Source organism: Micromys minutus (genome assembly GCF_963924665.1).
Source record: "Micromys minutus genome assembly, chromosome: 22".
In the NCBI taxonomy this organism is placed as follows: domain Eukaryota; kingdom Metazoa; phylum Chordata; class Mammalia; order Rodentia; family Muridae; genus Micromys; species Micromys minutus.
The window spans coordinates 23387172-23411042 of NC_137957.1; the positions used below are offsets into that span (position 1 = coordinate 23387172).

Here is a 23871-nt window from a genome sequence, read left to right on the forward strand (position 1 = left end):
TCAGCTTAGCTAGGATCGTTTGAAAGGAAAGGTAGAACCTAATCATGGAAGGGCCATACAAGGAGTTTATGCAAAGTGTTGAACCAGTGAAGAATAAATTGGGTGACTATTTGTGCTTGGCTATGTCAAGATATGAATCAATTATTTTAAAATCACTGTAGATGCTACCTAACATATATAGACTGTATGTTAGACTCCAGCGGGATGTGGAAGATGGCCAGTTAATTTTGGGTTATTGACCAATTGTACAGGCTTGGAGTTTCTGTTGAAGAAACTAGGCTTTAAGTGGAAGGGAAACTGATACATTTATATTCCCAATGTATATTTCAATGCCCGCTGGACCATAAGGCAGGGGGGATCTTAGGTTTCTACCTTGAGCGTCTGAGGAAGTTCGTGACTAGACCATGCTCACACACAGGTGATGGATGGCAAGGAAGACATCTCGGCAGAAGTCTGTGTAAATTCAGCACTGAGAAAGTTTATGGGGAAAAATATTAATATTTATGAAGTGGAAGTCAGAAAAGGAAGAGTGGTGAGTGAGAGTGAGCTCCCCAAGACAGAGCACAGGTGTGTCTTGTTAACGCTCAGGATAGATTTTTACAGTTCAAGCTATGGTGTTTACTTTTGCAGGAATACTGAGTAGAAAGAGTTGATTATTTTAACCTAGCAGATTCTGTCAAATGCTACCTAGTCTGGTTAATATGCTAGGTTGAGGAAGTCGGCTTTGGTAACTGATGGATGTTCATAACTAGTGTGATATCCACTGAGTCAGGATTCATTTGTATGGCTATCCTATCGAAAAGAGCAGAAAAGCTGCTGGAAAAATAGCTGGTCTGGGGGTAGTTCTCAGTGGTGAAAAGAAAGAAGAGAAGACGGTAGATGAAGGACAGGAGAGATGGCTCTGGATATAAGCACTTGCTGCTCTTATACAGGACCCCACTGGCAGCTTGCAACGCTCTGCAACTCGACTTCCTGGAATTTGACATCCTCTCTGACCTCCACAGGCTTCCAGCACACATGGTATATGAACATACATGCAGGCAAAGCACTTGTATACATAAAATAAAAATACACACATCTTTAAGGATATAGCAGCTGAGAGAAAACAGATCTGTGATAACAAGGACATGTTGGCAATGTAGATTCCTAAAGGAAGTGGTCCAAAAAGATGTTATGCAGTCTTTGTAGAAGACTGGCCATTAAGGAAAAATATTTTAGAAAACTAACACAAAAACTCATTTTCCTCTATGTCATATTATAGAGGATATGAATATATGAAATGTGGTATTGAAGTAGCTTAAATCAATATCTAAGGAATCCAAGTCAATTTAGTAATGATCAGAAATTTAGATCATGTTAATATAATATTTTCTGCTGGTTTCATATTGCTTATAATAGATAATGTATATATGTATATGTATTATATATGCTATCAATTATAAAGTGCCTTATACAATAGAAGTGAAATTATGTATGTACAGGTATATAAAATAATGTAACAATGTTATTTTAAATAATATAGTTCAGAAGATATATATTTAAAAATATGTATGTATCTCCTTTAAAATATATAGCTATACTACTCAGCATTTCAAAGATGTTTTATCAGTGATTTTTGATTTATGATCACTTTGAAATATAGACATAGTTCTGTGGGAGCTGATCAAACACTATATTTAAGATGAAATTACTAATATGAATGACACCTGTCGAGTGATTTCTAGGTATTAATTCAGATCCAAAATATATGCTCTGTATGGCATAACTTTGTTGAGCCAACATGAAGAAATAAATTAATAAACTATAAATACCAGGAATGTCCTGAATGCTCAGTAGATTAAAAATAGCAAAAGGAAAAAAAAAGCCCAACATTTACTTGAAAGGCAGAGGCACAAGTGTAAGCTTCTCAATCAAAAGAATGTTAGACATGAAGGAAAATTGTTTTGAAAATGAGTTCTTTTTTTTTTTTTTCATCTTAAGATAGGCTGTTATATTTCAGGATCCTCAGAAATGCCCAGATGATTTAGGAATTTGATGGTTTGAAATTCTTGTTAGGCAAGAATTAGTTTCTATGACATAGCTGAGGGTTAAAAATGGGTGGCTCAAAGCTTGTCTGTTCTTGATGGTACATTCTTGTATGTGACCCTACACCCAGCTCCACTGTTGTTTAGCCACAACTTTTAGCTTTGTTTTCTATCATATCATACATGTTGTATAAAACTTACTGATAAAGGGGTTTTTAGGATGTTTGTTTATCTTAATAAAGAATAAATAAATGTTTTCAGAGGACAGAAAAATAGGACTTGGTGTTCCCTTCTCTATGATTTCATGGGCTGTGGCTTCTAAAAATAATTGCTCCTGAATTTTGTAGACATTTTAAACTATTTTAGAGTTAAGTTTGTGAAGTGACCAGCCTTTTTGATAAAGGTTCCTATGCTTTTTGATTCAATACCTTTTAATTCATTTTTTAAAAAAATATAATTTATTGAACACAGCAGTAAGTTCAATACACTGAAAGGTTTTTGTTTTTGTGTTTGGTTAGAATTGACACATGATAAAAAGATCTTAACTTATAGCTGAATTAACCCTCCAAAAGTTTAAGTTTTAAATCATGTTCCATAAAATTTCTAATAGTGTTATAAAATATTAATTTACACTAACTTACATAGAAAAGTGTTAGAAAATGAATCTCATATTCAAACCAATCATCTAAGAAGTAAAAATCCAATTATTCATCCTTTAAAAGGTGCTAATTTGAGTATAGTGTAGAAGGGGGAAAGAGGACAAAAGCTACCAAACTTGTGCTCACTGTCCTATGGGGAAGTTGCAGGCAAACCAGACATATGTTAGGTATTATTAAATATATATTTCAAAAGAATAGGAAAGCTGTTTATAGTATTTTTAACGCCTAGTCAAACCCACCACGTGGTGAACTAATCAGTTCACCTTGAGTTGATCCAATCTAATTTTCTTATTTATAGAAAGCTACAAACAATTCTTTAACTAGTGGATTCTGTCCATTACTGATGGCAATTGTTATCCAGAGGGTATTTTAGGTTAAGACAAGAAGAGAGACCTGACCAAAAGGAGAAGAGATAAAGTACCAGGATGCTCTTGAATTTTGAGGATTCTAGCTTATGACCCACTGGAAAGCCTAATACCTAACTTAGTCCATCCACGTGATCCCCCACCATTTTGAAAGTTGCTAACTGTGGAGCATCAAGGTGAAGAGATTAATGAAATAAAATGTTTACTGCTCATATTTCTTGATAAATTAGGAAATACTAAAGTAAGCTTATACTTGATAGTTCCCTCACTACTTTCATTCTCTGTGTATAGTCTTTAAGTTTGGAAGTAATACAAACTGCACTCTTAGATAATTTATGTTTCAGTTCTGAGACTTTCATCCTGATGATTTTTGAACTAAATAGCTATGGAATTGCTGTGCTTATTAGTGAATTTTGAGATGTGTTATGTGGGATAAAAATGGTCAAATTAATTCTCCTTGTGGCTGTGCCTCAATAGAAGGAAGTGAAGCTGGACCTCATCCAGCAACGAGGAACGTGGACAACGGATGTCACAGTCTGTTGCCATACTGATGGCTTTAATCAACATTTTATCTTGGAATATTGTTTCATTTTCTATCATCTTTATAGATGTTTTAATTGGCTTTGATTATAGAGTAACATGTCTACTAAACTGCCTTAGATGAAGCAAGAGGAAACAATCGTGAGTCAGGAGAGGCCCTCTCTCCCTGGATAGCCACTGGAACAGTTGACCCTTGAGCAGATATGTTTTCAACATAGTAAAATTCAAGCTAGTTGCTTCACAAAGTTGTAATTAAAGGTTTCTAGTAGGAATTCAATCTACGCTTATGTGAACAGTCATGAAGAAAAATTCTTAACTATACTTGTTACATTTTGAAAACTCATAATGTCTGTTTTGTTAGTTGCTTTATATATTAAAGAAATACTAAAACATAATTTCACAGAATCTAAAACGTAATGGTAGTTCTGAGAATTTGGCTGTGTCTTCATGACTTAATGATTGAGTTTCAAACACATACATGCCCAGGCACATGCAGAAGCACAAGCACCTGGAACTACATGTTTAACCAGCTCTTGCTATTTTGAATTCAGAGCGCTCCTGCATAGAGGTTTGGACTTAACGCTTGCTCCAAGCCCGATATCCTTTAGATGTGTTTATAAATATGCTTGATAGAATGCAGTCTAGAATTTAAACCATTGGATTTTTGGCTGTTCTTCTTCCCTCTCCTTTCACTTTTTAAATACACAACTTTTAGGAGAAGTTGTAGGCATGCAGCAGATTCCAAAGTTATCAAGGTTTTCATGAGGCTCTCTGTTCCCATACGCAGGGTAAGAATTGATATTTGATATGGAAGCTGTGATGGCTCACACTCAATTTTTTTTTGCTTTAAGTATTGGGTGTATTTCACTTACTCAGCCACCTTCAAAATAAAAATAAACAACAACAATAATAAAGTCATGACAAAAATCAAAGCTAGAAAAATAATTAGCTTTATAACTTCTCCCATAACCTGCATCAACTTTTATAAAGAATGTCTATATGAAATATGTAGGAATAAATAAGGTATATGTCTAGTGAATACATTTTATCTAAAATATATATATCTCATGTATATTTTAAATGTCAGGCACTCTTTGGAGAATTCTCCTCCAACTGTATGACTGTATTGTTTTGTATCATTATTTTGCCTTTTCTTCAGACAAAGGGTTGAATTCTAGCTTGTCACTTCTTTCATATACTGTATATTTCATGTCACATCAACAAAGATGGTCTAGATTTTTTTCTGTGTTCTTACAGTTTTAGATTTGTTGCCTTATCTTGAAATTTATTGCTCACTTTAAATTGATTTTCTGGAAAGAATGTAAAACCTGGATCGAAACGTGATGTTCTAAGTGTGACATCCAGTTAGTTGTTTTGGCATCTTTTTTTTTTTTTTTTTTTTTTGTAAAAAAAAATACTGTCTTTTCTTCATCATACAGCCCCTGTTTCTTTGTCCAATTCCAGTTGCTTCTCCTTGTGTCTTTAATAGGCTTCCTGCTCTGTCCACTATGGGTTTTTGTTTTTTTTCCATTGTCAGCCTGCCTTAATTCTACAGCCCTGTGTCAACATCCAGTACTGCTAGTGCTCCTGTTTTATTCTTTGTGCCCCTGGAGTTCTATCAGCTGTTCTTTGCCTCTTACTTCAATGTATATCATTGTAACCATTTCTTTATTTTTTCCAAACTCACATGATGGGGTTTGATTCTCTGTCTCTGTCTCTGTCTCTGTCTCTCTCTCATTCTCTGTCTCTCTCTCTGTCTCACTCATTTTAATACCTTTTTTCCTTTCCTACTCCCACGCTTGAATATGTGATAAAAATAAGCAAACTTTTCTGAGGCCACATGTGTTTCTTCCATTTGTGGAAAGAATATAAATGTACATGTATTTGAGGAAGGCTGTGGTCATAAGATAGTTATAACATTTATAGATATTTATGGTGAAATTGCTCATTAATGACTCATAGAACAATTTTGTGACATTATGATAAAACACCAAATTCCTGTTTTGTTTTGTGTTGTTGGGACTTATTTAAAATCCTGACATCTTCAGGTCAATGGGTTCTGATGATACTTTTTGAAAATTTTATATAAGATATACTCATATGTTTCATGATAATGATTTACTGTCATCTGTAGTTTAAAACAAACATTAACATTTTCTACTTATTTTTTTACCACGTCAGTTGAAGTAAAGTTAAGGTGATTTTGACCAAAATGAAACATATTTAATAAAATTCTTGTGCACTTTTCATACGTATGCCTGTATGTATCACCATATAGACACATGTACATAGAAATGTACACACACATTAAACAATTGCATACTTATGAAATTATATACTCATTTTTACATATGAACAATATATATATGTATATTATTACATGAATTCTCTATATCTAGCTAGTATGAGTATATTCATATAGATAAATATATAGATGTGCTCATATGCCCAGTTGCTACTGAACAGCTAAACACTTCACTCAATCTTTACACAATATTTTGTGGAAGGAAATAAATATGTTTTCATTCAAATTCTACACATTAGGAATCAAAAATTTCCAGAATAAACATCTCTTTGTTTTTTATTACCATGTACATTGCAATGGCCAAATGAAAATTAATTTAACAGTAAAGTATCAATACACCTCACCAAGGTACCTATTAAGCAAATTTATTTCTTATATCAAACTTCAGAGCAGCTACCAACTAAATCCTGAGAAAATAAAGAAGAAAATAAATATAAAAGAAACAAAGAGAGTTTCCTTGCAGTTTTCCCTATCTCGGTCTGTAAATTTGGAATCAAGAAAGATGGCTGCCCTACATCTCAACGGGAGTGGCACCTACTCATGGTTTTGTTTACTCTCTGAAGAACTGCTTTAAAAATGGGAGGGGGTGACAGGGAGGTAGGAAGTGGGTCATAGAGTGAATAAGTAAGAAAAATATTTTGAAAAAAGGTATAGTAGGAAGTTGATTTCTGTATTCCTGAAGATTTTTAAAAAATATCACAATGATTTTCAGCATGTAGCTAAATGTCCTGAAAATAAAAATAAAATAAATTGCACGTGTAACTTGGAAAAGAAAGCTTCAAATGGTGAGACTGGATAAGGAACTGCTCACGGGAGCCCAGTGTCATGCTAGCTCTGTGTGAAATTCCCACTGGTTTACCTTGGAGAGGACTGACCTTGGGGCTATAAGGGAAGTAGTTATCACCAAGACAGAGTGAAGACGTCATTTGACCCGAGTTCCGTTCTGTGTCATTTCCTGCTTTAGGTGCTGTGTAGAATAACATGGATTGTGGTCCATCACTGATCCCCTGTTCCGGTCCCTGAACAGATACAAGTGCATTGGGTACTTAGAGAATTTGGAGGCATTTAAACTTTCAAAACATGTAAGGCAAAACATGGATCTTGCATACTATACTATCTTTACCCAGTACATTCACCAGACATCTCAACAACATTTGTGCTTGACACTGTCCCTCAGCCATGTGCCAACTGTGTGGACAGTTTTAGCCAAGAGAGGAAATATCTCAGTTACAATTACAGCATCTGCATTACATTTGTCAGAATGCTCTGAGAGAAAAAACAACTTCACTGCAGGTTCTAGGTTCACGTTGAACTCTAGCTGTATAATTTATTAATTCTTCACACAAGAATGCAAGGCAGTCTCTCTGGCTTCAATAGTAAATGGAGAAAACACAGTCAATTTTATCAAACTGTGAGGAAGAGAAAAAAAAGGCGGTTTATATTTAGAATACATAGCTAGCTTCTTAAGATTGTTTTTCAGCTAACTCTGGCAAGTCAGGGTTAGAGGAAATTGAAAAGTACCACCTAGACCATTTCTCTTGCTTCCATTCTTAGCATGTAATATAGAACATGTAGCTTGTCTATTTTTTTCATGTAACATGCTGTGAAACTAGAGTGTTTTGGTTAAGGTATAAAAGTTAAACACATTAAAATCATGGTTAAAAGAAGTCAATTGCAGAAAGCATGGGTAAAGTTAATTTGTGAAGATTCTCTTACCATTCCTCAGTAAAACCATATAAAATAGATGTTTCATTCCCTTTAACTAAAAGGCACTGTTAGATTAAACTTTATGGTCAGCCTTGACCCTTTTTCGATCATACTGGGTACTCCTCTTTAACCCTCACTTACCACTGTGTCCAGTCTTCTGCCTCCAGATTCCTCTGGATTTCAAGATTCTTGACCCCCTGAGTCCCCATTGCACAATATCCTCTCCTCCGTGCATTCTTCAAATAGATATAGTGTATCATAACCTTCTTAGGAATTTCACACTAGTGGATACTTAGGAACTGTGAGGAAAGACATGGGCAAGACTCAGTTTTCTGTATCCCTGCCTATTCTGAACATGGATACCTCGGGTTTGGATCTTCCTGTGACCAGCTGACATTCATCTTCATTCACGGGTTCATCATATACCACAGGCCTTCAGTAAGCTCAGCTTCATGGCCTTTCTCAGGAAGAGTAGGCTTCTTTGTAAGCAGCAAAACAAAGATGTATAAACCATAGGCTATTTCTATAAATATGTTAGGTCAGTTCTTGGTTCAGTAATTTTTTTCATTATAATTTGATATAAAAATTCTTGCTAGGAGAAGATCCCTTTGTAGGTTTCAGATTTTATTGTCCTTTGTGGTTCTGAATGAAAAATCAACTTTTCTGCCTTCATTCTAAGTGCTAAGTATCTCATAAAATAAAAAGCATTATCCTGTATTGGAATTTATTTCTCATTTATAAAATACGTTTTTTTACCAGTCATGAATCAGGAAAGGGGTGAAGGGAGAAAAGAACACAGTAGAGGTTGGCGGGAGTTAGAAGATGTAAAAATCCAAATGCATACTATCCCTTTATGAAATTGTCAATGAATAGAAAATAGAAAAAAATTTAAATGATGCCATACGACTTGAAAACATTTCTATAAAATTGTACTTGAGGGCTCTGATTCATAGTCTGGTTTTTAAAGGTTAGGTAGAGTACTTCTTTGAGGGTACTGTGCTGACAGCAGTAAAGTACCATTAAGGTAAAGTTCTGATGAAGAATATAAATCTCTGCCCTGATTGGAAACCTAATAGCACACTCAGCTGGGCTGGACCAACCAGTCTAGGAAGGCAGGTTTACTTTAAGCCATGCTAAAAAGGTAGGCAAGCCATTTGGTATCCCTCATTTGAGGATTCTTTGCTTAGCTCTGCAGCCCACTTTTATAGGGTTTTTTGGTTATCTGGAGCCTAACTTCTTGAGTTCTTTGTATATATTGAATATATACAAAATTCATATATTGAATATATTAAAAAAAAAGCCTTCTAAAGAGATTTTCCCAATCTGTTGCTTGCCATTTTGTCCTATTGACAGTGTTCTTTGCCTTACAGAGACTTTGCAATTTTTCTGAGGTCCCATTTGTCAATTCTTGATCTTAGAGCATAAGCCATTGGTGTTCTGTTCAGGGAAATTTTCTCAGTGCCCATGTACTCAAGGCTCTTCTCCACTTTCTCTTCTACTAGTTTCAGTGTAATCTAGTCTTATGGAGAGAACCTTAATCCACTTGGATTTGAGCTTTGTCCAAAGAGATAAGAATGAATTAATTTTTATTCTTCTACATGTTGACTTCCATTTGAACCAGCACCATTTGTTGAAAATGTCTTCTTTCCACTGGATGGTTTTGGCTCCTTTGTCAAATATCAAGTGACCATGGGTGTGTGGGTTCATTTCCTTCAATTCTATTTCATTGAACTACCTGCCTGTCTCTGTACCAATACAATGCCGTTTTAAATTGCTATTGATCTGTAATAGAGCTTTGAGGTCAGGGATGCTAATTCCCCTAGAAGTTCTTTTATTGCTGAGAATAGTTTTAGCTATCCTGGGTTTTTTGTTACTCCTAAAGAAATGTTCAACATCCTTAGTCATCAGGATAATGCAAATCAAAGCAACCCTGAGATTCCACCAGTCAGAATGGCTAAGATCAAAAACTCAGGTGACAGCAGATGCTGGCAAATATGTGGAGAAAGAGGTATACTTCTCTATTGTTGGTGAAATTGCAAGCTCTGGAAATCAGTCTGGCAGTTCCTCTTAATATTGGACATAGTACTACCTGAGGACCCAGCAATACCACTCCTGGGCATACACCCAAAAGATGCTCCAACATCTAATAAGGATACATGTTCCACTATGTTCATAGCAGCCTTATTCATAATCTCCAGAAGCTGAAAAAAAAACAGATGTCCTTCAACAGAGGAATAGATGTAGAAAATGTGGTACATTTACACAGTGGAGTACTATTCAGCTATTAAAAACAATGAATTCATGAAATTCTTTTATTTTATTTATTTTTATTAGAAATATTATTTACATTTCAACTGTTATCCCCTTTCCCAGTTTCCCCTTCATAAAGCCCCCTACCCCTCCCTGTTTTTATGAATGTGCTTCCCCACCCACCCACCCACTCCTGCCTCTATGCCTTGACATTCCCCTACACTGGGGCATTGAGCCTTGGCAGGACCAAGGGCTTCTCTTCCTATTGTTGCTCCAAAAGGCCACCCTTTGCTACATGTGCAGCTGGGGCCATGGGTCTGTCCATGTGTACTCTTTGGATAGTGGTTTAGTCACTGGGAGCTCTGGTTGGTTGGTATTGTTGTTCTTATGGGGTTACAAACCCCTTCAGTTCTTTCAATCCTTTCTCGAACTCATCCACTGGGGACCCCATTCTTAGCTGAATGGTTGGCTATGAGCCTCTGTCTTTGTATTTGTCATGCTCTGGCAGAGCCTCTGAGGAGACAGCTATGTCAGGTCCCTGTCAGCATGAACTTAGTGGCATCAGCAATATTGTCTGGGTTTGGTATATATGGGCCTTTTCTTCAGTCTCTGCTTCAAACTCTGTCTTTGACTTTCCTCCTGTGATTATTTTTGTTCCCCCTTCTAATAATGACTGAAGCATCTGCACTTGGGGCTTTCTTTTTCTTGAGCTTCATGTGGTTTGTGTATTGTATCCTGGGTAACCTGAGCATTTGGGCTAATATCTACTTATCAGTGAGTGGATACCATGTGTGTATTTTGGGGATTGATTATCTCACTCAGGATGATATTTTTTATTGACTTAATGAAATTCTTAGGTAAATGGATGGAATTAGAAATTATCATTCTGAGTTAGGTAACCTAGTCACAAAAGAACACACATAGTATGCACTCACTGATAAGTGGATATTAGCACAAAATCTCAGACTACTCAAGATATAATTAACAGACCACATGAAATTCAAGAAGAAGGAAGAGGAAAACATGAATGCTTCAATCCTTCCTAGAAGGGGGAACAAAATACTCAAGGGAGAAAATACGGAGACAAAGTGTGGAGCAGAGACTGAGGGAAAGGCCATCCAGAGACTGCTCCACTTGGGGATCCAGCCCATATACAGACACCAAACCCAGGCAGTACTGCAGATGCCAAGAGGTGCTTGCTGACAGAAGCCTAATATAGCTGGCTCCTGAGAGGCTCTACCACAGCCTGAAAAATATAGAGGTAAATGCTCACAGCCAACCATTGGACTGAGCACAGGGTCCCCAATAGAGGAGTTAGAGAAAGGACCGAAGGAGCTGAAGGGGTTTGCAACCCATAGGAAGAACAACAATATCAACCAACCAGACACAACAGAGCTCCCAGAGTCAAAATCACTAACCAAAGAGTACACATGGAGAGACCCATGGCTCCAGCTGTACATGTAGCAGAGGATGACCTTATTTAGCATCAATGGGAGGGGAGGCACTTGGTCCTGGGAAGGTTTGATGCCCTTAGGTAGGGAAATGCCAGGGCAGGGAGGCAGGAGTGGGTGGGTAGGTGGTGGAGCACCATCATAAAAGCAGGAGAGGGATGATGGGATATGGGGTTTCCAGAGGTGAAAGGGGATAACACTTTAAATGTAAATAAATAAAATATCCAATAAAAAGAACAAGGTGAGATAATTAGTTCTTTATTGAGACTATGAACATCCCCTCCCAGAATTCCTGCCTCCTAGCATAGTGGTATATGGGGGTCACAGGCTTCAGAAGTTGGTCTATTTCTCTGAAGTACTCAGAAATAAACCTCAGTTTTCATTTTATTCTTTTTGTATCTGTGTTAAAAAAGGTTTTCACAACATCTGGGGCTTTCTCACTGTTTCTCTAAAGATCCTCCCAACACATGGCTCTTTGTTTGCTCTACATTAGCTGCTTCCCTGCCATGTCCAGTCTCTTAGGGGACGATTCTTCCTTCCTTCCACTATTCACCTACCCTGGGAATCTTTTAACATTTCCAGTTTGCCTGCCCTTTTGTGGTTTTTCTTTTGAACTAAAAAGATAAATGCAATTACTAAAGTAATAAATGAAAGTAGCCATCCTATAACTTTCAACTAAAGCAGAGTAATTAATTATACTTTACTTTATTTCCTCAAACAAGTTCATGCTTGGTTAGGACGTTTGACTAAAATCTAATTATTTAAACACATTGGTGTATACTTTTGATCAAAGTGAGCCGTCTTATTTTGATTTTCTTAGCAATGGTATTTATTATTTAGTTAATTGATTTAATCATTTAACTAATTTATAATATTGTGGGTTCATTGTGGGGAACAGAAGCACAGATGATGCCAGGCATGGTTGCATGTGTCTGTAATCCCAGCACTTGGATAGCTGAGGCAGGAGGATCAGGAGTTCAAGGCCAGTCTGAAAGATACATGGCATGGTCCTACCTCAAGGTAAAGTTAGTAATTTACATTTACATCCCAGCAAATGTCCCTTCGGAGAGGGCTAAGGAGGAACTGACTGGAGTTCTTCACATCAGTAAGTAGCTAGTCCTTTACTTGCACACTAACTGGGATGTGCGTCTCGTGGATAAATGAGCCTTCGGCCATGTCATCCCTGTATCATGAACTATGATTCTTTGTCTCTTTCTCTCTTGGTTGTATTGGAATCAAAGGGCACAGCGACCCTTTTAGTGCCTGGTAAAGTCTCATTTTTGTGTGTCACTCTACAGAGTGAGGTGCTGTTCAGTTCTATTTAATAACCTCTGAGCAGTTTTTCTTGTGCTGGTCTGGTTGACAGGCCTTCTTCCTCCCTCTGCTGCTAGTCTAGCTTTATCAAAATATGAATTATCACTCAACTCTAAATGACATGCTGTGAGGGCGTCTGCGGATCTATGGTGAAAATGAATGACTCTATTCTCTCCAGTACCCTGCAATCCTGTTTATATATCTCTTTTGGAATTTATCACAGTGTCATGTATTATGGTGATATATGAATCTTTACAATCTCAGCAGTTATTTTATAGGCTCACAAAGCCAAAGACCTTGTAATTCATTTTTATATCCCTTCACCATCCCACAGAGCCCTTTGCTCTTAATAAACAGTCAATAGTTGCTGGATGAATTAATCACATAGTGTTAATCCCTGATCATGAATAAGATTTAAACATGGCTTCCAAGGCTAATATTAATAATTTTCAGTCACGTAGTATACAAAGGTAGTTTTCATTAAATATCCTTAAGCAAGTATCAAAACATTAGTGAAGAGACAAGCTTTGACTCTGTTAATGTTGTGAAAGACTCCTCTAGGTACATTGCTTAGAACAGGTTATACCAATTTTGCTGTAAAGCATGTCAGTAATTATGTAGCCTAGTATATGAGTTCAGTGTAAAGATGTTTTTATTTGGAATCAACTACTTAACACTGAAATAAACAAATACAACTGTTTGTAATGTAACCATTATATTCAAATTTAGAATACATTAGCCCTCATTTAAAATAGTCAAAAATATAAACGTATTTTTAATTGCTTTGAGTGTTCTCTGATTGAATAAAGATAATATGATTCCCCCATTTCCTCATTTGAAACAAAGTTTTATTTGGCAGTCATACATTTTCAAAATAATCTCATAAGGATCACCATAAATGTCTAACTATAAACTATAGACTATGAACTGATTATTGTTTTTCAAACTGGGTATCTATTAATTATTGGAGTATATGAAATTTTTGAAAATCAATCAGTGTTCTTTAAAATATATCAAGAAAGTATCTCTTTCTTAACACAATAATAAGTACTTAATAAATGAATAAATGACCCAGTTTTGTATAATACGAACCCAAAAGGCAGTGCCCCAGTATAATATACAACTATATAGATAGTAGCAGCATACATTTTAAACTATGAACGTTCGGGCTAGAGATATGGATCAGTGGATAATAGAGGTCGATGTTCTTATTTAGGATCTGAGTTAAATTTCCAGTGTCCACACTTTGCCTCACAACCATCTATAAATCCAGCTTCAGAAGACCTAATGCTTTCTTCTAGTTTCTGCAGAAACCCCCACTTGCACATACACAGACACAGACTTGTACATGTAAGTTTTTTTTTTTTTTTTTTTTTTTTTTAACCTCATACTGAAAGATTTTAGTTTAGGTGTGTGTAACACCATTAAATGTTTGGATAGACTCAAGAGCTTCAAAGCTCAGCTTACCTGTATGTCTTGATATATTTATTGGGCATAAAACTCAGGAACTTTGCAATTTTTCATTTTTCTGTTAGTATTTTCGTAGTTGTTTAGCCATGATGACATTTAAAACACAAAAGCAGGAAAGTAGGCATTCCACACCACTGAAAGATAAATCACTAAGGGAAGAAAGGATTTCAAATTTGCTAACACAATATTAGGGGACTAGAAGTCTTTGGAGTTATCATCAGTTGAAATATGGACAGATAAAGCATCAGATGAGCAGGGTAGTCATGCAACTTGGAATGGGTGTATTTGTAAGACTAAGAAGATGTATGTATGTGAATATCATTGTGTTGGGACACAGAATGCATGGGTTCCATAACACTATAGTTCACATTGGCAAGCGGTAGTGACTTCCTACAGGCTCTACATGAAGTTTCCACAAACAAATGGATGCAAATGAGAGTCCATGAAGGGATTTCCATTGAGGAGAGCAGATTCCAGCATTTGAAATCACCCAACTGTTGTAAAACACAACAACAAGAAAAACAACAACAACAACTAAGACAAAACAAAACCCCAAACAAACAAACAAGAAAAAATCCCTAAACTTCAATAGATTAAACTGGCCCCTATCTAGTGACATTTTTATTTTATTCATCATGAGACAAAACCTACAACTCTGCCTTTGAATGTGCCTACTTGCTTCTTACGTAGAGCTACTAAGGATGGCTGGCCTTTCTGCTTCCCAGTGCTGTGCTTAATGCCAGCAGGTTTCAGTTTTCTCCTCTCACTACCACCCTTTCAATTCCGGACTACAAATACTTCAGATTAATTTCACTGTGTGTGTGTGTGTGTCTGTGTGTGTGTGTGTGTGTTGATTTATTGATTCATTGTGGAAGTCCACAAAGATTCACTGATCATTGTTCCCACCAGTATATCAGGTTGTGGGTGACAGCAAGTTTGAGAGCAACATGCGACCTGTGGAAATCAACATGATAAGACTACTGACGAGACTCTTAGGAAACCATAGGAATACTAGGAACAAGAGACTCCACAGTCAGTACACACACTGAATTTCATTATTAATAATCATGGAATTCATGGTTCGTAATTTATGGTTTGATGATTTTTCCATTCTTACTGGAATGGTTGATGCCTCTGTCCTCTGTGAGCCCAGCACTCACATGTGCATACCCCACATATGCACTTTTTCTCTGGAGTATGGTAGAGGGACGAAGAGTGCTGTGTTATAGTATGTAGACTTTGGATTAAAAGATAATATATTCTCTATTATACTATATACTATATAGTATATGTTCTTTGCCATATATTATATATCACATATCATTTTATAATCTATTATATATTATCAATTATATATAAAATAGATAAATAGCAATAATGTATATATAATGTGTATATATTTATTATGTATATATATATACATATAAAATAAATATATATTTAACATGACCACCAATCATGAGCCATCCTAGGTTCATATCTTCTGAAGGCTGGTATATGGAGAGAAATTGGCACATTTTGGGGATATTATATAACATATAAATAATATATAATATTTTATATATAATCTATACCATTAGGCTATCATATATTATTATGTTACACATATAATTATCTATATATCTAAAATTGAATATAAGTGATTAAAATATCAAAAATACACATAAACACATGGTACCATACAGATAATACCCAAATTAGTAAGTGTACATGCTTATGAAACCTCAGCAAGTATACCTTGATGCCTGCAATCAAGCTAAAGGCAGGCAGTCATCAGTCACTCATCTCCTTATTGCCCAGAGTTAGGTCAACAGAAGGCAAGTCTCTGTGATACTTCCATATTCACCTCTGCCTGAACTCAGCACTGGGATTGCAGTAGGTATGGCCATAATCAACCCTTTACATGGGTCCTGAAGATTTGACTTTAGTCTTGAAAGTGTGATCCATCTATTCTAGTCTTTTCCTTCCTTCTTTTTTAAAATTAATCATTTTATTTGTTTACATTTCAAATGGCATCTCCCTTCCCAGTTACCCCTTCACAGTCTCCCCATCCTATTGTCCCTTTTCCCCCTCCACTTTGCCTCTATAAGGGTGTTCCTCCACCCACTTATTTACTCCTGCCCACCTTACCACCCTAGCATTCCCTATGCTGGGGCATTGAGTCTCCATTGAGTCTCCACAGGACTCACAGCCTCCCCTCCCACTGATGCCAGACAAGGCCTTCCTCTGCTACAAGTGAACCCAGGGCCCTGAGTGCCTCCATGTGTGCTCTTTGGTTGGTAATTTAGTCCCTGGGAGTTCTGGGGGTCTGGTTAGTTGATATTGTTCTTCATATGGGATTGCAAACCCCTTCAGCTCCTTCAGTCCTTCCCCTAGCTCTTCCATTGGGGTCTCAGGGCTCAGTCAGATGGTTGGTTGGGAGCATCTGCATCTGTATTGGTCTGGTGCTTGCAGAGCTTCTTAGGGAGCAGCCATGCCAGGCACCTGTCAGCACTTCTGGTGTCAGCAATAGTGTCTGGGGTTGGTGACTACAGATGGGATGGAGCCCTCCATTTTCTTCTAACAGCAAAGCAGCCTGGGAAAGACTCTGATGTACATTTCAACACAATGCCCTCCCTAAAGATTCAGTTGTTGCTGGTTAAATGAAATATATTAGGCCACATTCTGGTTAAAAATTTCAGCTCTATTTTTACAATAGAGTAATTTCAACAATACTTTCTTATCAGTACATTTTTTTTTCTCAAAGCAAATGTGTATACCTTGGCTTTATTTTTGAACTTTAAACATTTTTTCTATAGGACTAACTTGTATGATTTCTTGACATTGAGAACACTCTCTTGTCTAGTAGAGCAAGTCTTTCTTTCCCACTCAATGTTTACAAGCTGGCTGCCGTACTAAATGGAGTACTTAAAATCCATGCACATTGCCCTTTTAAAATTGGAAAGATCGTATTTGCATTTAACCACAAGCTCCCTCAACTGTGAAAATGTGAATACAACTTTTAGAAGAGTGCTTTTCTATGGTGTAGAATAGAAAATATGCCTCGTGTTTATTTCATAGAACAACTCTCCTCTTTTACCAATCTTCTGATGGAATTTAGAATCCCACATTCTAATACTCTAGTAATTGCAATGCTGTGGTCTCATTGCAGATGGATGTTTTCATTGAGACTTATTTGTAAAACGCAGATCTAGTTTTATGATATGTAGGTGGGTTGCTATGATTCAAGAATGCTGTTCTTGATTATGCCTTTATCAATTGTTTGCAAGTACCAAAGTCGACAATGGACGCTTTATGGTCATTCTGTATTCAGCCAAGATAATTCTAGTAAAACTCTGGCAACTCTCTCTAGAATGAAATGAATGTAAAGAATTACTTCTTCTTCTCCTCCTCCCGCCTCTTGTTTAGTTGTTTCACTGTTTCCTTGTTGCAGAGAGCTCGAATGCTTACTGAAGAGTCATCCTCTAAATGGGTTTTTTACTACTTTTCACGTTACAGATTGAAAATGTCGATGTCTGCCTTAGTTTTCTAGCAGCTCGGGGAGTAAATGTTCAGGGCCTGTCGGCTGAAGGTAAGAAACTGCACTGTTGTCAGGAGCAGCGCTGGGGTTTGTCCAAGAGTTTTTATGTTAGAAGTAGAGTGTTGCAATGCAGATCGCCCTAGTTAATGACAGAAATTTCTAGATGCATAAAGCAAGTGTGATGGATGACTTGTACTGTTAGTATGTGCTTTAAGTATTTAAATAATTTGCATTTTCTAAAATTGTTTTGATGTCAGTGTATGGATTGGAGAAGAACCCAAACAGCATTTATATATTATTGTTAATATGAAGACTTTTAACTTCTTGAATAGATGGATAGGTGATCATGTCAGTCCTGGTAATACACGGATATAAATGTGGATAAACAACACAATTTATGCACAAATATTTTGCCAATAATGTTTCTGTGATAGGATCAAGCTAATGACAGTCTGATATGTGTAAGTATTCGTATGTGGCCCAATGAGTTATTAAATGCTTAGATTGACAGTACTAGCAAGTACCATTTGTAAGTACTTTGAGATCATTACAGGTCAGAATACATTTAATTTTAGTGAAAACTAAGTTACAATAAATTACAATGTAACAACATAAAAAAAGAGAATGACCTGGCTTTCTCATTTATTTCTGGGTTCAGAGATTTTTCTTTCATAAATGAAGGTGACATTTTCAAAACTCTCCCTGATATATAGCCCAGTCTTAAAATGAAACAATGTTTCTGTTGCTGTGTCCTCCTGGCTGTCATTCATGAAATCACTTTACTTTTCTTTCCTTCCCTTCATCTGTTTATTCATAGTTCTACTATCAATATGTTTAATAAATGTATTCATTATATTTATTCATGAATCATATTTATTTATTGATTAAATTAAAATTATAATTTTACTAAATTTACTAAAAATAAAATTACTAACATGTGATAAGAAAGTTTTTTATTTAAATGGACCATTAGTGAAATACCTAGTGCTGAGTAAGAAGTTTCCAAAATAGAAAAGATTTGAAATAGTAAATCCTTTGAGACCTCTGCAATAGTGACAATAATTAGGAAGCTAATTTCTTTAATTTTCTTATAGATACTAGATACTACACTAATAATTTAACCTTCCATGCCAGTGATTTGCCTTGGAGTCCTTTTTCTGTCCTTAAATTACAAATATTGAAGAATTTAAAGTTTATAAATGTTTTTGTCACTGGAATAAAATAATTGTGACTCTTTTTAATATGCTAGACATTTCATGGAATTACTTCATTTTTTCAGTTTTCTCCATATTTTAATTATTGGTTATGCTTTTGTATTTACATGAAACAAACACTATGATTATAATTCAGTGACATTGTTAGTGGTTGACAGGCTAAGATTAAAATATAACTTCAGGTTCTATTATTTATAATAGAATTTGAATAAAAATCATCCCTGACTAGATTTTGCTGTATAAGTAGCCAAAAGCAAGCAAGATATGTTTCCATTGTTCACTGTATATCTCTTGCATATCACACATCAATTTCAATAATGTACATCTACTGATATTGGCTTATTCTTTAAAAATATATGCATTGTCAAGGAATAAATTCTAAATTGGGATTACATATAATAAGGCGGGAATGAAAAAGAAACTTAGGATAAAATCACTTAAGTTTACAGGAAGAAAAAACAATCACTATTTTCTCACTGTGGGCTCATTGATCACAATGACTTTCATACTTTATGGAAATATAAGAAATGTTTAATATAGAAAAAGGGATCAATTCACTCAGCCAAATAGTCAGGGTTAGGTTAGAAGTCACCAGTGAGCAAAACCCATAGCTCTCCTTAGTGCACTTAAACTCTAGAAGAAGACATGGCACTTCAGGAAAGCCTATTTAGTGGAAGAATAGCACGTTGTATATAAAATCTGACATACCTGGAACTTCATTTCAGGCTTAATTTACATCACTTTTCCTGACCATAAGGTTTTAAGTTCAGAAGAAAAAGGTACTGGGCCATGGGAACATGGTAAGGGTGTTGTGTGTGAAAAGTTGAAAGGGGAGAGTGAGTGTAGATTAGGTGTAAAGTACTTGGTGTACTAGTATAAATATTTCAAGCTTATATGTATATATGCTAAAAATTAATTGTTTATCACAGCTGAATTTGGACATCTAATTTTTGTTACACAGCATTGGGAAAATCTCATATAGGAGCTCTATATGTTTCAATTGCTATTTCTTAAATAAATACCTTACAGTTATGTAAGCTTCTCACTGCTGTCTAGTAGCATATAGCATGGAAAACAAGGAATACCAGTGTGTACAAAATAAGCATTTCAACCCCCCAAAATGATATGATGTATGCTTTTCAAGACCTGTGCGTATTTTAAATATATACATCCAAATATACTAGGCTGGCTCTTGGTGATCTAGAAAGTGTTGATTTCTGTAAATGCAATTTGACCTCACGAGATGCACCCACAACACCAGTATTTGCAAGTGTAAGATGATAGATATTTGGGTCGTATCATTTCTCCCTAGCCAAGTCTGTGTGGCCAAGAGCTATGTACAGAGGGGGAGGGAAGCAGTGTGCAAAATCAAACTACCCCAAAGCAGTGAACACATCCTCTTCCAAGAATAAGGGAAGCCACAACCCACAGAGCATCTTTCTTGGCGGTATTTCTTCCTTCCGTGATCCATGCACCTTCTCTCGGTGATATCTCCAGCCACTTTGTAATGTTGGCAGAGTTGAGAAGTTCAGATTCAACTGAAAGTGTGAGTAAGAGGACCCACTGTGTTTCCATCCTCACAGATCTGGTTTGAAAGGATTACATCTAGACTTTTATTCATGCAGGAAAATCAACTTAAGTGTGTTTGACTGTGTTTTCCGTTTTTCCCCCCCATTCGCTACAGAAATAAGAAATGGAAACCTGAAAGCCATCCTAGGGCTCTTTTTCAGCTTGTCTCGCTTCAAGCAGCAGCAGCATCATCAACAGCAGTATTACCAGTCCTTGGTGGAGCTGCAGCAGCGAGTAACTCATACTGCTCCTCAGTCGGAAGCCAGCCAGGCCAAAACCCAGCAAGATATGCAGTCCAGGTAAGGGAAGGAGGCAGGGAATATATTTAAAATGAGCTTGTTTAGACATGGTTGGACTTTCTAAACCATTGTCAGTTCAGAACAGTGCTCTGTGCTTTTATTTTCATGTGCCCCAGATAGAAGCTCAAAAACTCTTCTCCTTGGATCTGACAAGAATGATCTATCGTATTTTTAGGATCCACAATTTTGTTTCTTTTCTAATGGTGACTTTTATATATCTAATTGTTTAAGGGGTCCTTGGTGGAGGCAATGCCATATCATTGCTTCTTCCAGCTAATTAGTTTAGTACATACTATGTGCCTTTTGAGTCCTGAAATCCTGAGGTCCAGTTAGCTTTTTTTGATAGTTTGAGTTGATTAAGTCTAACAAAAGTAAAGGATGTTATTTGCAGTATCTTTGACTATTTGAGAACATATTGCTCTTAAAGATTATGTATTGTATGTATATCTGTAGGTATGTAAATGCATACATTTATAGAGCCTGCATTTTGGTCTGTGTGGGTACAGTCTATGTGATTAGCGGGGCTAGCTAGGAAAGGAAATCTGAGTGACAACCCAGTAGGAGACACAGAAAAACCCTCTTGCCAGGAGAGCTGTAGTAAAAGTTTTCAAACTGTTTAACTGGATGAAATTTACATGAAGCTTATTCAGGGTGTGGGCTGGAAAGGCAGCGCAGTGATTAGGCACTTATATGCAACTGAACCAGGTTTGTTTCCATATCAGGCAGCTCATACCTGTTCAGTTCCAGGGATCCGAAGACCTTTGGTCTTTGTCAGTGGCTGCATGCATGTAATACACATAAAAATTACACAGACATGCACATATACACATAAAAATTGATAAAGCTTAAATTTGGGAGAAATAAGAAAGATCAACCAGAGTGATGTTTTTTATTTAAGGTTATCACACACCGCAAGTATACACATGTAGCATGTGGTCAGCGTTGAATTGGTTGCCTAGTACTCCAGGTTGCCTCATTTGAAGCATCAGAAAATGATCAACAGATATAGATTCAGCTGACAATTTTCATGTCAACTGATCTATAGCTTTATTTCTGAAGAAAGATAGAATATGTGGATTCATTTGTTCTTGTGCCCAAATAGAAATGATATTTTCTTAAAGAGGGAAAAATGTAAAAATGTACTTTATCTTTGTTAGAAATGCGTAAGCATAACAAATGTATATAAGTATTTTTTTCTTTCATTGAAATCCTGCTTAAAAAGCTAAAAATACTCAACTAATCTTGATTGTGAACATTCAGTGTTTGAGAGAAAACAATTTAAAATTTCAAAACAGTTTTCAAATAACTATTTTCTACATACTGTTATTTGTTTGACTCCAGAAATGCCAGCCAGCTTTGCTCTGGAACCACTACCCTACTTTACACATTGATTCGATGTGTGCATGTAAATTGTATCTTGTTTATCAGATGATATGGTTAGCAATTGATTCGTAAAAGATGAAAGAGCTTAATTTTACCAAAATGCCAAGTATTTCATCATTCATGGAACGATGAGGTAGTTTTTCCTTCTCTGAATTCAGTAATAGATATACTCTTCTGTTGGTTAAGCACATCTTGGCTTTCTGTGATGTCTAGCAAAATTGCACCAGAGCGAAAGGGAAAACAAACAAAACCAAATAGAACAAGACATGATTCTGAAAGTTCCTGGGTTTTCTTAAGAATAAAGAGGAAACAGGAAACCTCACTTGTTATAGTTTGTGTTTACACAGTTGGCAGGGGTATTCTTCAAACTGACAACAGAGATGCCTCCTGGAGATGAGTTTAAGTCAAGTAAACCGGCAGGAAGCAAGAATAGTAGCAGACATGAACTAGAAATAACGTGATTGTGCTAAGAGCATACTGAACTCTGAAAGAGACAGAATGTCATTTGTCATATGTTTGCTCTCTCTGTCCTTAAGTCTGCTATGTACAATTTCTTCCCTAGAATTTCTTGATATTTATGAACTTTGTGAGATAAATATCTCCTATTTTTTTTCTGATTCTTTGTGGATATGCATGGATTCTTTGAAATTATATTAAAGTATACATTGGCTATGCTCATATCATTTGGGGAGAGATAAATTATTTTTATTGTAGGAGTTTGATAAAAGTATTCTTACTATAAATTTATTTGAGGCCAGATGAACTTATAATACTCATTGTGCTAAGTTAGATTTAATTAGCTTTTATTAAAACTTTATTGTAAAGTTTTAGATAAAAATTGGATGAAAAAAATCATATATCAAAATTAACCAGACCAAAGTCTGTACATCTCAGTGAACAGTTATAATGGGCATTCTGAAGCTATGGATTGTCATAGTTTGTGCACTGATACTTAATTTAATACATTGTAGGAAACCTGTTTGTGTAAGTATTCATGACCCAGAGATAATCGTGTTGAATGTCAATTTGTAAATAGTTTGTTAACACATTTTGAAAAAACACATTATTATGCTTCAGTCATTAATATTTATTTATATTTGTTTAGATCTAATGTTCATAAAATACAATTTGTATAAATTTATTATAAAAATGTTCCTTAAGCATCTATTAAGGCCAATAGTTGTAACAGATAAGGAAGTGATATGGTATATTTGTGTTAAAATCAACATAAAGAATACAGAAAATCTATAATAACATTTATCTTTACTGCTGAAGTCATGAGACTTAATAATACCTTTGTATTAATTTCAAAGTTTCTTCTAACTGCATGGTTTGAATGAAATTTTAATGTACTCTGAATAGTTAGCGAAAGTTATTTTCTTTGTAGATTAATAAAAAAGTCATAGGACATATTCATTCATGAAGTTCCATGGCTTTTGTGTTATTCTCTTTATTTAAAAATCCTCATAATTACACAAATCTCCACAATACATATTAAGGATTTTGTTTTCTTTGCCATTTTGAAAATAGCTCAAGGTGTTCTCATGATTTAAACAGCCTTTACATGAGTAGACACATGAGGATTTAATCATTGAAAGTTCACCTCAAGAATTAGGAATGGGATTGGGTCCCAAGCCCACTCATTCCAAACTGTGGAATCTAGGTAGCTTCTGTATTAGTTATTCCTCCCCTTTAATAACAAACCCTGATCAAAACAACTTGAAGGAGGAAGAACTTATTTCTTATCACAACTTCAACTTGATCTGTCATAGCTGGGAAGTGGAGGAATCCTGAACAACTG

At 35.8% G+C, this 23871-nt stretch overlaps 1 protein-coding gene across 3 annotated transcripts in view; it reads left to right on the forward strand.

The window, feature by feature from the left end:
• NAV3 (neuron navigator 3) overlaps positions 1-23871 on the forward strand; it is a gene marked incomplete at both ends in the record, with an annotated part of 293999 nt that overhangs the window by 90159 nt on the left and 179969 nt on the right. For all 3 annotated transcript variants that reach the window (XM_080934946.1, XM_080934947.1, XM_080934948.1), the window contains 2 exons: positions 17584-17656; positions 20504-20687. In XM_080934946.1, coding sequence (XP_080791072.1) covers positions 17584-17656; positions 20504-20687 — 257 coding nt within the window. The remainder of the gene's footprint in view (positions 1-17583; positions 17657-20503; positions 20688-23871) is intronic.